Source organism: Syzygium oleosum, unplaced genomic scaffold, assembly GCF_021117445.2.
Source record: "Syzygium oleosum isolate NSW1041296 unplaced genomic scaffold, Sole_v2.1 Sole_v2.13, whole genome shotgun sequence".
In the NCBI taxonomy this organism is placed as follows: domain Eukaryota; kingdom Viridiplantae; phylum Streptophyta; class Magnoliopsida; order Myrtales; family Myrtaceae; genus Syzygium; species Syzygium oleosum.
Window position 1 is genome coordinate 795,566 of NW_026607497.1, and position 13,625 is coordinate 809,190.

The following is a 13,625-nucleotide window of genomic DNA, read 5'->3' on the forward strand; positions in this document are numbered from 1 at the left end:
AAACGGCCTTCAAGATAAGTGCAGGTTTGTACGAATGGCTTGTCAAGCCATTTGGACTCACTAACGCGCCTAGTACTTTATGGCGTTTGTTTGGGACTGATTTACAGTATCGTAGGTCTTTTCATCCCCAAACGGATGGTCAGACGGAAGTTGTGAATCGTACTATGGCGAATATCATTCGCTGCCTCTGCAGTGATATGCCTAAGCAGTGGGACCGGTATCTTGCTCCTACTGAGTTCGCCTTCAACAACTCAGTTAACCGCTCTATCGGTACATCTCCCTTTTAGGTTGTTTATGGGCGTACACCACAGCATACTCTGGATTTGGTTCCCTTGCCCAAGATTCCAGGCTATAGTGTCGCGGCAGAGAATTTGGCGACCAGAATTAATGAAGTCCAAGCTGCCGTGGCTAGTCAATTGGCTGCTTCTAATTCAAAGTATAAGGAGGATGCTGACAAATGGCGACGTTCGAAAATTTTTGAGGTAGGCGATGAGGTAATGGTTTTCCTACGAAAGGAGCGTTTTCCTGTAGGTACCTATAATAAACTGAAGCACAAGAAGATTGGTCCTTGCCGCATCCTGAAGAAGATCAACGACAATGCCTATGTAGTTGAACTTCCTGGTGATCTCAACATTTCCCCTGCATTTAATGTGGCAGACTTATTTGAGTATTATGCTTCTGATACACCCCTCTATCCTGATCATAACTCAAGGGCGAGTTTTTCCGAAGAGGGAGGGAATGATGTAGAACAGTTAGCCTGTGATTATCTTGAACAATGTGATCGCCGTAATCACCGGAAATCTCGGCAGTTTTTCTGATTTTGGGGAAAACAACCATTCAAGCAGTTTCCTATATTATCATTTAGGCAGTTTCCTATATTACCAGTAAGGCAGTTTCCTATATTACCATTCAGGCAGTTTTTTTAATTATTCGATTTCCATTAGTATTAGGAGTCATATCTCTATATATAAGATGTCCGTCTTGTAATCAAAAACACAGTATTATAGAATAAAAATTTCGAGTTCTTTGGAGTTGTTCCAAATTTACGCTTCTCTCTGCGTCAACACGATAGGGAGTTTCTGATGTCCCACCATTCATGGCTTGTTCTTTGTATCTCGAAGTCTTTGGCCTTTGTTCCTTTGCACCACTGAAAAAGATACCACATAATTGGAATGATGGCTGTCACTGCCCATGAAAAAAGCAACAATTATCATTGAAGTTACGTTTGCGTAAGAAGGTATGAGCCCCTGGGGCCTCGCCTCGGAGTAGGAAAAAACCATGAAACTTTCGATATATAAACATTTGCTTGCGATCCTTCACAATCATGTGAATAATCAATTATTTGTTTTTTTAAAATGCACCTGCCAATTAAGTAAACTTTTCCTTTGAAGATATAAGGAAAACGGCAAAAAGACACTATTGGTGCCATAACTTGTGTACGGAGATCACTTTGGTGCCATAACTTTTTTTCGGATCACTTTGGTGCCAAAATCGGAGAAAAAAGATCACTTTAGTGACTCCGGCCAAAATTCCGGCCAAAAAAAGAGCCACGTCAAATTTCCGGCGAGCCATGTCAGATTTCCGGTGAGCCATGTCAGCATCGGAAATTAATAAAAAAAGAGCCACGTCAGATTTCCAGCGGACATGTCAGCATTGGCACTAAAGTGATCGTTTTTCAAAAAAATTGGCACCAAAGTGATCCGAAAAAAAGTTATGGCACCAAAGTGATCTCTGTACACAAGTTATGGCACCAATAGTGTCCTTTTGCCTAAGGAAAACAGACCCAATGCCTAAAGTCTAGACTAGTCACAAGTGTAGAATGTTCTATCTTGACATATGAGGCCATTTGTGAATGAGATTAGTAAAATTTTGTTGACATTCATCGACTATCATCATAAAAGATTTTTGGTGTAGAAAAGACTTGTTGATAATAATTAGGGATTAGTGCATTCAAAGTCCTAAAACTTGTCACGAAAGTGCAATTGAGTCCTAAAATTTTCATAATGTGCATTTAAGTCATAAAACTTGTTAGGAAAGTGCAATTAAGTCCTAAAACTTTCAAAAAGTGCAAACAAGTCCTAAAACTTGTCACGAAAGTGCAAATAAGTCCTAAAACTTGTCAAATTGGTTCAATCAAATCCTTTCATTGATAGCACTTTTTGAAAATTTTAGGACTTGATTGCACTTTTATGATAAATTTTAGGACTTGATTGCACTTTTGTGTTAAGTTTTAGGACTCGATTGCACTTTTTGAAAGTTTTAGGACTCGATTGCATTTTCGTGATAAGTTTTAGGACTTGATCGCATTTTTTAAAAGTTTTAGGACTCAATTGCACTTTCCTGACAAGTTTTAAGACTTCTAGTGCACTTATCCCTAATAATCATAACCATCTTTTCCCCTTGCGAAACGAATTAAATCGCACAATTACATGCATTCCTAAAAAACAGCTCAAATTGTAATTCATTTGGCAATTTGGCTCTGATTTTGCTGGGTGCATTGCAGGCAAAGACTCGTTCATGCGGATAGGCCCAACACCGAGAGTGAACATAACGAACCCCGAACAACTAAAGGAGATCTTCTCCAAGATAAACGACTATCCCAAGCCAGCCTCCAATCCCCTGGTGAAGTTGCTCGCAGATGGACTCGCAAACCACGAGGGCGAGAAATGGGCTCGGCACCGGAAGATCATTAATCCGGCATTCCACATGGAGAAGTTGAAGGTACATGAAACTATACTATGGTCAAATAAATGGAACCCCACACATTGATGCCTCAGGAATTTTCTTTGTAACTCCTTGTTTGCATTGGTCTGTTGTTCTTGCAGCTTATGCGCTTTTTATTCAAGTTGCACTGAAATGGTACACTACAAAAAAACAAGGGTTTAGCCACGGAAATTTACGACGAATTATTTTTCGTGGCTAATTGCGACGCAATTTGCGACGAATATATTTTCCGTCGCAAATTAGCCACGAAAAATAATTCGTCGCAAATTTCCGACGAAATTTTCCGACAAAAAAAAATTCGTGGCTAATTTGCGACGGAATCTGCCACGGAAAAAAAATCGTCGCAAATTTGCGACGAAATTTACCACGAAAAAAAATTCGTGGAAAATTTGCGACGGATTTTCCCACGAAAAAAATTCGTGGCTAATTTGCGACGGAATTTGCCACGAAAAATAATTCGTGGCTAATTTGCGATGGAATTTGCCACGAAAAAACATTCGTCGCTAATTTGCGACGGAATTTGCCACGAAAAAAAATTTGTGGCTAATTTGCGACGAAATTGCCGACGAATGTTTTTCCGTTTCTAATTTGCGACGAAAAAGAAATGTCGTCGCTAACTTGCGACGAAATTTACCACGAAAAAAAATTCGTGGTTATTTTGCGACGGAATTAGCGACGAATTGTTATTCGTCGCTAATTCTCCTCTACTTGTAGACCCAATTTCTCTCTCTCTGCTAATTCCTCTTATCCCTATTAGCTGTTCTCCCTTCCTCTCCCTATTCGCTGTTATCCCTTCCTCTCGATAAATCTCTCCGCACGCGCAAAAATCTATCTCGGTGAACCTTTTCTACTGGTAAGTGGTGTGATTAATTTGGGCAAAACTATTTTCAAATTTTTGTTATTTTATTGAGTTTTTTTTCTCTTTTTTTTTTCTGACTTCGTCGCCAGTCGCCGGTCCGGCAACCGGCGACCGGCGAGGCTCGCCGGCCATGGGCGGGGCCGCTGGACCTCGCCCAGATCTGGGCGAGGCCGAGCGGCCTCGCCATGGGGCCCGGCGCTGGACCTCGCGGCGAGGTCCAGCGGCGGCCATGGCCGCTCGACCTCGCCGCGAGGTTCAGCGGCGGCCATGGCGAGGCCCAAGCTCGACCTCGCCGCCCAGATCTGGGCGACGAGGTCGAGCGGCCATGGCCGCCGCTAGACCTCGCCGCGAGGTCCAAATCTGGCCATGGCCGGCGAGGTCCAACTCGCCGGCCGGTCGCCGGACCAGCGACCGGAGAAAAAAATGAAGGAAAAAAAATTTGGGAAAAAAATTCGAAAAAAGAATTATTAAAAAAAAATTGGGGAAAAAAAATTATTATAAAAAAATAAAATCTGAAGTCAATTTTTTTTTGTAGGTACGTATTCGTTTGAAAGTCTCGCGGATGAAGTGAACGTTGCAATTCTCATCAAATTGAGCACTTTGTACTACAAAGATTTCAGTCAAATACTTGGGTAAGTCAATTGTTTTAATTTTTTCAATTTCAAAATAATTGTTTAGGCAAAAATAAAATTTTAATTTTTAGAATTTTATGGTTTTAATATCGAAAATTTTTTGGCATTAATATTTTACGAGATTTTGTTATTTTTATATAAACAATGCAAAGAGACAGGGCTTGGATGTATAATAAGAACTTACCTGGACGTCGAGGATTGACCGATGAGTTTCGTACTGGGTTGGAACTATTTTTGGACTTTGCTAGTAGTAAATATGAGTTGATGGATGGAAATAAGTTAAGGTGTCCGTGTAGAAAGTGCAGTAATGGTAAATTTCATGTATGTGATACAGTTAGAGAACATCTTTGTAGATTTGGGTTTACTCCGAACTACTATAATTGGACTTGTCATGGTGAACCATTTATATCTGATGAAGGATATCGAATAAGTGACCAATTTTCAGTTAGGGAAGAATGTAGCTATTATGACCAACTGACCCATACCAGAGGATGGTGATTGATGCAGCTGATCATAATTCAGATCCAAACCATGCAAGTACTAGTTTTACTCCAAGACTTGAACAATTTGAAGAGATAGGAGTAACAGGTTTTGATGAGAATGTGTGTAATGAAACGTTTCCATCTAATCAGTTCTGGGAAGTGTTGAAAGCAGCAGATGAACCTTTATGGGCAGGTTGTGACAATCATACTCAGTTATCAGCGACAGCAAGATTGTTAAATATCAAGGCAGAGCATAATGTGTCTGAGAATTGCTTTAACTCTTTTGTTGAAGTAATGCGAGAAGCAATGCCTCCTGATAACATAATGCCAAGTGATTTTTACGATATGAAGAAGTTAGTGGATAACTTAGGTCTTCCAGTTGAAAGGATTGATGTATGTAGTAGGGGTTGTATGTTATATTGGAGAGATGATGAAAATGCAGAATCTTGCAAATTCTGTAGCCAACCTAGGTACAAGATTAACAGGAACAGGAGGCAAGGTCGTAATCAGAAGTGTAGACCATGCAAGCAAATGTTTTATCTGCCCTTAATCCCCAGATTACAAAGGCTTTATGCGTCTCAAGCCACTGCTGAACACATGACTTGGCATGCAAATCATGAAACAGAAGAGAGTCTAATGTGTCATCCTTCAGATGCAGAGGCATGGAAACATTTTGATAGAACATACCCTGAATTTGCGATAGAGCCTCGAAATATTAGGTTAGGTCTCTGTGCTGATGGATTTGCCCCATTTGGAAAATCAGGGAAAAGTTATTCATGTTGGCCAGTTATCTTAACTCCGTACAATCTTCCACCCGGTATGTGCATGAAGACACCTTATATGTTTTTTACATTGATCGTGACCGGGCCGCAAAATCCGAAAAAGTTGATAGATGTTTATATGCAATCATTGATTGAAGAGTTACAACGGCTATGGAATGAAGGTGTCGTTACGTATGATGTTTCTACTAATCAAACATTTGTAATGAAGGCTGCTCTTCTTTGGACGATAAATGACTTTCCAGCTTATGGAATGTTATCTGGATGGAGTACAGCTGGGATCTTAGGATGTCCGATATGTTTGGAGATGTCGAAGTCATTCAGATTAAGACATGGTAAGAAGCCTTGCTATTTTGACTGTCACAGACAATTTTTGCCGATGAATCATACATTCAGAAGGAATAAAAAAGAGTTCATCAAGAATAGGATTGAAAGAACTCCTCCACCATTGAGGTTGACTGGTGATCAAATATGGGAGCGAGTGCAGGACTTTCCAACTGTTGTTGAAAACCCTCATGGCACAACTATTGCGTACGAAAGTGCACATAAGTGGACTAAACGCAGTATATTTTGGGATCTACCATATTGGAAAGCTCATCTTATTCATCATAATCTTGACGTTATGCACATTGAAAAGAATGTTTTCGACAATGTCATAAATACTGTGATGGATGTCACGGGAAAAATAAAAGACAACTTGAATGCAAGAAAAGATATGAGAGATATTTGTGATCGGCCAACATTAGATGTGGATGCAAGCAGCAGGGGACCAAAACCAAAAACAGTTTATACATTGGATAAGGAGCAGAGACGAGTCGTTTGTCAATGGTTGAAATCTGTGCGTTTTCCTGATGGATATGCTTCGAACATCGGGAGATGTGTTGATTTGAACGAATGCAAGTTGACAGGATTAAAGAGTCATGATTGTCACATATTAATGGAAAGACTAATTCCAATAGCTTTGAAGGAACTTCTACCAAACTTTGTATGGGGCGCCATTACAGAGTTAAGTAATTTCCTCCATGATATTTGCTCAACAGTGTTAAAAGTATCACACATGGAGAAACTGGAGAGAGACATTCCAATTATTCTTTGCAATTTAGAAAGGATATTCCCTCCAGCGTTTTTTGATTCAATGGAGCATCTCCTAGTTCACTTGCCTTATGAGGCTAAAGTTGCAGATCCCGTCCAATTTCGATGGATGTATCCATTTGAGAGGTAAAATTTTTTTCAAAATAAAATTCAAAATATTTTATTATATATTATGTTCTGATAAACTTCTTTCTATTGCAACAAGGTTCTTATATCATTTGAAGAAAAAAGTGAAGAATAAGGCATGTGTTGAAGCTTCAATTTGTAATGCATATATTGTGGAAGAAGTGACAACATTTGCATCATACTATTTTGAGCCGCACGTGCAGTGCAAGAGGCAGAGAGCAGGAAGAAATGATGAGGGTCCCATCGATCCCAATTGCAAATCATTCTCTATTTTCAATTATCTCGGTCGACCAAGCGGCGCATGTCAGTTTCGTTGCTTAACAGGCGAAGAACGGCAGGCAGCCCATACCTATATTTTACTGAACTGTCCAGAAGTGGAGCCATACTTCCAGTAAGTGTATATTTTTGCAAATATATGTATTGCGTGTTAAATATTTACTAATATTTAAATGTAAATTGTTAATAGGATTTTTCAAAATTCAATGTATGGACTATCACCAAATGAGTTCGACCGTTTGTGCGATGAACAATTTGCAGCATGGTTCAAAACATATGTAAGTTGCCTATAAACCAAAACCAAGTTATTAATATTTTATACATCATTTAAATATATATTATTGACTTTGCGTGTGTAATCTTAAGTTCACAGTAATCATGATCAAGTTGAAGAGCAAGGATTACTATATTATCTGTCATGGGGTCCACAGTCAATCATACGAAGTTGGCCAGCATATTTCATAAACGGGTACAATTTTCACACTCGAGAATATGGAATGGAAAAAGCCACAATGAATAGTGGTGTGTGTGTATTCGGTCATCCAATTGTGGTAGTTCAAAAGATGATTTTTATGGCTTGTTGGATGAAATCATCGAGATAGAGTACCCCGGACCATTAATGCGGGTTGTGTTATTTAAGTGCATGTGGTTCGACCCCGTCAAAGGAACGAAGGTACATACGAAGTTTAATTTGGTTGAAATAAATCACAAGAAAAGGTATAAGAAATATGAACCATTTGTGTTGGCACAACAAGCAATTCAAGTATATTATGCATCATATCCTAGTTTGAAACGTGACAAAACTGATTGGTGGGCTGTATGTAAAACTAAAGCACGAAGAAAAATCGAGGAACACTGGAATGATACAGTATATCAACAAGAGGAAGTTTATAATGCGGTTCAAACTGAGGAATATAATATTCCTACTCTACGAGATCCATGTGGAGCAATGATAGATGTAGATCTAACTGAAATTCGCGAATCAAATTTAGAAGGTGTTGCAGAAGCTGATTTTCAGACAGAGGATGATGATGATGATGATGATGATGATGATGATGATGACGACGACGACGATGACGATGACGATGACGATGATGATGACGATGACGACGACGACGATGATGACGATGATGACGATGATGCTGAACAAGAAGATTAAGATCAAGATGAAGACGAAGGTGAAGACGAAGATTTAGATTTTTGAGACTTTTTACTAATTATGTCGTAATTATTATTATTATTATTATTATTATGACAAAGTTTATTGTTATTGTCATATTTATTATTGTTGTTGTTGCCGTAATTATTAGTATTGTTGTTGTTGTTGTTATTGTTGTTATTGTTGTTGTTGTGGTAGTTATTATTATTATTATTATTGTAATTGTTGTTGAATATTATTATTGCTATTATTGTTAATGAAACGTCATTGTCCGGAAAAAAAAAATGAATTACGCGAGTGTGGGATAGTAGAAATGAAATTCGTGGCTAAAATCTGTGGAAAATTTGCCACGAAATTCAGCCACGAATTTCATGAAAAAATCCCACTCACAAGGCTAAGTAATTTTTCATGAAAAGCCAAAAATTAATTTTACGAAATTCGTGGCAAAAATCCGTGGCAATTTACCACGGATTTCGTAAACAAAGGCCGTACGCATGATTTAGGCTTTTTTTAGGAAATTCGTGGCAAAAATTCGTGGCAAAAATCCGTGGCAAATTTGCCACGGATTTTTTTATTAAACAAAAAATCTATTGTATTCTTTTTTCAGGAAATCCGTGGCTAAAATCCGTGGCAAATTTGCCACGGATTTTAGCCACGGATTTTTTTTTAAAAAAAATTCTATTGTTTTCTTTTTTAGGAAATTTGTGGCAAAAATCCGTGGCAAATTTGCCACGGATTTTAGCCACGGATTTTTTTTAAAAAAAAATTCTATTGTATTCTTTTTTAGGAAATTCGTGGCAAAAATCCGTGGCAAATTTGCCACGGATTTTTAGACACGGATTTTTTTTTAAAAAAAATTCTATTGTATTCTTTTTTAGGAAATTCGTGGCAAAAATCCGTGGCAAATTTGCCACGGATTTTAGCCACGGATTTTTTTAAAAAAAAAATTCTATTGTATTCTTTTTTAGGAAATTCGTGGCAAAAATCCGTGCAAATTTGCCACGGATTTTAGCCACGGATTTTTTTTTAAAAAAAATTCTATTGTATTCCTTTTTAGGAAATTCGTGGCAAAAATCCGTGGCAAATTTGCCACGGATTTTAGCCACGGATTTTTTTATAAAAAAAAATCGTGTGCAGGCTTTTTGAGGAAATCCGTGGCAAAAATCCGTGGCAAATTTGCCACGGAATTTAGCCACGGATTTTTTTATTAAACAAAAAATCTATTGTATTCTTTTTTCAGGAAATTCGTGGCTAAAATCCGTGGCAAATTTGCCACGGATTTTAGCCACGGATTTTTTTTAAAAAAAAATCGTGTGCAAGCTTTTTGAGGAAATTCGTGGCAAATTTGCCACGGATTTTAGCCACGGATTATTTTAAAACAAAAAATAGTGTGTAGGGTTGTTTAGGAAATTCGTGGCAAAAATCCGTGGCAAATTTGCCACGGAATTTAGCCACGGATTTTTTTATTAAACAAAAAATCTATTGTATTCTTTTTTTAGGAAATTCGTGGCTAAAATCCGTGGCAAATTTGCCACGGATTTTAGCCACGGATTTTTTTTAAAAAAAAATTCTATTGTATTCCTTTTTAGGAAATTCGTGGCAAAAATCCGTGGCAAATTTGCCACGGATTTTTTTTTAAAAAAAAATCGTGTGCAAGCTTTTTGAGGAAATTCGTAGCAAAAATCCGTGGCAAATTTGCCACGGATTTTAGCCACGGATTTTGTTTAAAAAAAAATTCTATTGTATTCTTTTTTAGGAAATGCGTGGCAAAAATCCGTGGCAAATTTGCCACGGATTTGTTTTAAAAAAAAATCTGAAGGCTTTTTCAGGAAATTCGTGGCTAAAATACGTGGCAAATTTGCCACGGATTTTTTTATTAAAAAAAATTCTATTGTATTCTTTCTTAGGAAATTCGTGGCTAAATTCCATGGCAAATTTGCCACGGATTTTTTTATTAAACAAAAAATCTATTGTATTGTATTCTTTTTTAGGAAATTCGTGGCAAAAATCCGTGGCAAATTTGCCACGGATTTTAGCCACGGATTTTTTTTAAAATGAAAAAACTTTTGAAGGCTTTTTCAGGAAATGCGTGGCAAAAATCCGTGGCAAATTTGCCACGGATTTTAGCCACGAATTTGAAAAAGACCCCAAAATTACCGTGACAATTTTATATTTCGATTCGAATTTGCCGCGATATAATAACAATTCGTGGCTAAAATCGTGGCAAATTAGCCACGGATTGGAAATCGTGGCTAAATCCCTGGCAAATTAGCCACGAAATAAGATTCGTGGCTAATTTGCCACGATTTTAAATCCGTGGTTAATTTCAGCGAAAATTCAACAAACGGCGTCGTCTTCATGAGCGGGTACAAATTAGGGTTCTTCTTTTCTGTTCTCACGATCGAACCTATCTTCTCACCTTACCTCTGTCTCTTGTCTGTCTCTGTCTTCTCCCTCTTTCTCTGTCTCTGTTGCAGTTCTTCGGCGTTCTTCGGCGCGATTCTTGGCATTCTTCGGCGACGGACGCTGGGAAGCGAGGACACCCAACGCGCGGTCTGCTTCTGTTGGGTTCTTCGGCGGCGTCCAAGAGTGTTCGGTCTGCTTCTGTTCGGTATGCTTATGTTGGGTCTGCTTTTCGCCGTTATTTCTAGGCATTTGCGTCTGCTTATGGTTCTGTTCAATGTATGTGTTAGGTCTACGTTTGGGTCTGCTTCTGCTCTGTGCTTCTGCTTCTATGCTTTTGGCTCCGTGGCACGCTTCGCGCGCGTCAGCCTCCGCTAAGCTTCCACTGTGGCTTCGCTTCGTGTTGGGTGGCTTCGTGTTGGGTCCGCGTCCGCCTGTGTTGGCTGGCTTCTGTGTTGGGTCTGCTTCTGCTTCTGCTTCTGTGTTGGGTCTGCTTCGTTCTGTTCGTGGACGAAACAGATTGGGTCTGTTTCGCCCACGAATTTGGTTCTATTCGTGTGCGAAACAAACCAGTTTCGTGGGCGCTTTTGTGCTTCGGCTTCTGCTTCTGTGTTGGCTTTCGTGGGCACTTCTGTATTGGGTGTTGTGTTGGCTTCTGTGCGAAACAGATTGGGTCTGTTTCGCCCACGAACAGAATCAAATTCGTGGGCGAAACAGAAACAGAACCATTCTGTTTCGCCCACGAATTTGATTCTGTTCGTGGGCGAAACAGAATGGTTCTGTTTCTGTTTCGCCCACGAATTTGATTCTGTTCGTGGGCGAAACAGACCCAATCTGTTTCGTTCGCCCACGAAACAGAACGAAACATAATCAATTTCTCATATTTAGGTTGAAATTTGGTCGGATTTAGGTTGAAATTTAGTTGAAATTCGTTTGAAATTTGGTCGAAATAAGGTGAAATGTTGTCGGAATGAGCTGAAATTTGGTCGGTCAAGTGGAAACGGCCCGCTGATCGAAATTCACCGCCCATGGCCGTGACGCAAGCCATTTTTTGGCTTTTTGGAGTCGTTTAGATGGGTTTTTTGGCAAAAAATGATTCTGGTGAATAGTGTTTTCCGTGACATTTCCACTTTTTTTTTTTTCGTTTCGGAGTCATTTTATCATTATCTAGGTTTGAAAACTATTTCCAAACCTTTTTTGGCCTAGGTTGAAGCTTTGGCCATCGGGGTAAAACTATTTCCGTGACATTTGCGTTTTCTGGAGTGGCTCCCTTCGAGGTAAAAATTTATTGATTTTCTTGTTGAAGTTGATATATTCATTTTGAACAGAACTTAGTGATTTACTTGCATCATAAAATTTGTTGTGAAAGTGTAACTTATTAAGTTCTAAGGCTTTCAAAACATGCAATTAAATTTTAAAACAAGTCAAATTACAGAAATTAACTGAAAATTTAATGACCCTGACCAGCTAGATGAGTTTTTCCTTTTTTACCGTTGTAGGACCAGAAATTTAGCTCGTAGACATTTCCGGACAGCTTCCTTTTTTTCAGGGGCCATCTCTCTTGCTCTCAATAACAAAATGGTAAGCTTCACGACGTACGTCATTATGTGTCCTTAATATAGTCCTTAATATATGTTCATAATTTTCTTTATTTTTGTCTAACCTTGCACCTTTTAGTATAAACGTGGAAGTCACATGCGTCGTGATGATGCTTCACAAAGAAGATCAGGCCTTTCCTCTTCCTCGTCCTCATCCCCATCCCTTTCCGCTTCCCCTGCCCCTGCCCTTTTATCTAACCCTCAACTAGTACATGGACTTATTGGCCCTTCCTCCGACCCTCAAATGCGAACTGAATTTACTTCAGTTCCATCGCCTTCGGTTCCACCTTCTTCTTCTTCAACGCAACACTCGAATTATGAAGAAGATACCCGATTCATGATAGCCCCATTTGGAGATTCGTAAGTATTTCATTTTTTTAAATATATGTGAATTATTATGGATGTCAACTGAATTGTCTGTATGCTTTACGGATGCTACGTATGTTGAAATGAGTTATAACCCGTTTGCAGATTCACGGATTCTACGCGTGTTGTGAGGAGACTTAATAAAATAATCGATAACTATTGGATGGGGCAATTTAGTAGTTGGACCACTGCTCCAAAAGAAGTAAAGGAATTGTGGTGGAATGAGTTCAAGGTAAGTTTTGTCCTTTTATTTCCTCACAAACTAAGTTCGATTTAGCATACTGAGCGTACAATTATTTTTCTATTGATTGCTTGCAGCGGAAGTTCAGGTGGGATGAAGCGGAAGAGAAAGAAGTTAAAAGAATTTTTAAGAAGAAAGCCGGTGATCACATGCGAAATGTGATGAATAGAGCAAAGAGAAGACAGGAAAAGCCGGATTTTATTACAGCTGACAATTGGGCGGAAATCAAAAGAATTTGGGACACCGAAAAGCATAAGCAAATCAGTGAAATTAATAAGAAGAATCGAGCTTCTAGTTCTAGTGAAGAGTCTGCCACATATGCTGGGGGCTCTATTAATATCGGGGAGCATAGAAAAAGAATGGTAAGTCTTTTAAACATGTTGTAAAGTTAAATCAATAATTACTCATTTCATTTATGTTTATATTTTGTAGGCAGATGAATTGGGGACGGAACCAACATTTATGGCTACATTTGAACGCACCTTTCAGAAAAAAGATAAGACATGGATCGGCAATCGAGCAAAAGTTATTAAGGTATGTAAGGTTATATTTTGTATTTATATATATGAAGTTTTTTTTTATTTTTATTAATATTGTTAATGTAGGACAAATATGATGAACTTGTAATGAGCACGGCTGCTGCTAGTGGTGATGGTGATGGTGATGGTGATGGTGATGGTGATGGTGCTGCTGCGTCCGAGCCATCGGTTGACAGTATGGCATTATGGATGGAGGCATCGGGTGGAATGAGAAGAGGTCAAATATTTGGGATGGGATCCTTGTCAAGGATGTACAGAATGCCGGCTGCTGCAACTTCATCCTCCAGTGCGGCTTTTTTAAGGGCACAACACGAGGAGCGAACGGACCAAGAATTGAACCGCTTGAAAC

The 13,625-nt window shown here is 38.9% G+C and overlaps 2 protein-coding genes across 2 annotated transcripts in view; both read left to right on the top strand.

Annotated features, from left to right (window-relative positions):
- Positions 1–6,617: 6,617 nt before the first annotated feature.
- On the top strand, positions 6,618–7,278 carry LOC130139708 (uncharacterized). The gene is made up of 3 exons (XM_056317288.1): positions 6,618–6,694; positions 6,774–7,085; positions 7,161–7,278. The coding sequence occupies exons 1-3, from the start codon at positions 6,678–6,680 to the stop codon at positions 7,261–7,263; spliced, it is 432 nt and encodes a 143-aa protein (XP_056173263.1). The 5' UTR covers positions 6,618–6,677; the 3' UTR covers positions 7,264–7,278.
- A 4,996-nt stretch (positions 7,279–12,274) lies between these two features.
- The window catches only part of LOC130139707 (uncharacterized), a 67,123-nt gene continuing 65,772 nt past the window's right edge, over positions 12,275–13,625 (top strand). Inside the window, exons 1-3 of the mRNA XM_056317286.1 lie at positions 12,275–12,490; positions 12,602–12,728; positions 12,815–13,099. Coding sequence (XP_056173261.1) covers positions 12,375–12,490; positions 12,602–12,728; positions 12,815–13,099 — 528 coding nt within the window. The 5' untranslated portion in view covers positions 12,275–12,374. The remainder of the gene's footprint in view (positions 12,491–12,601; positions 12,729–12,814; positions 13,100–13,625) is intronic.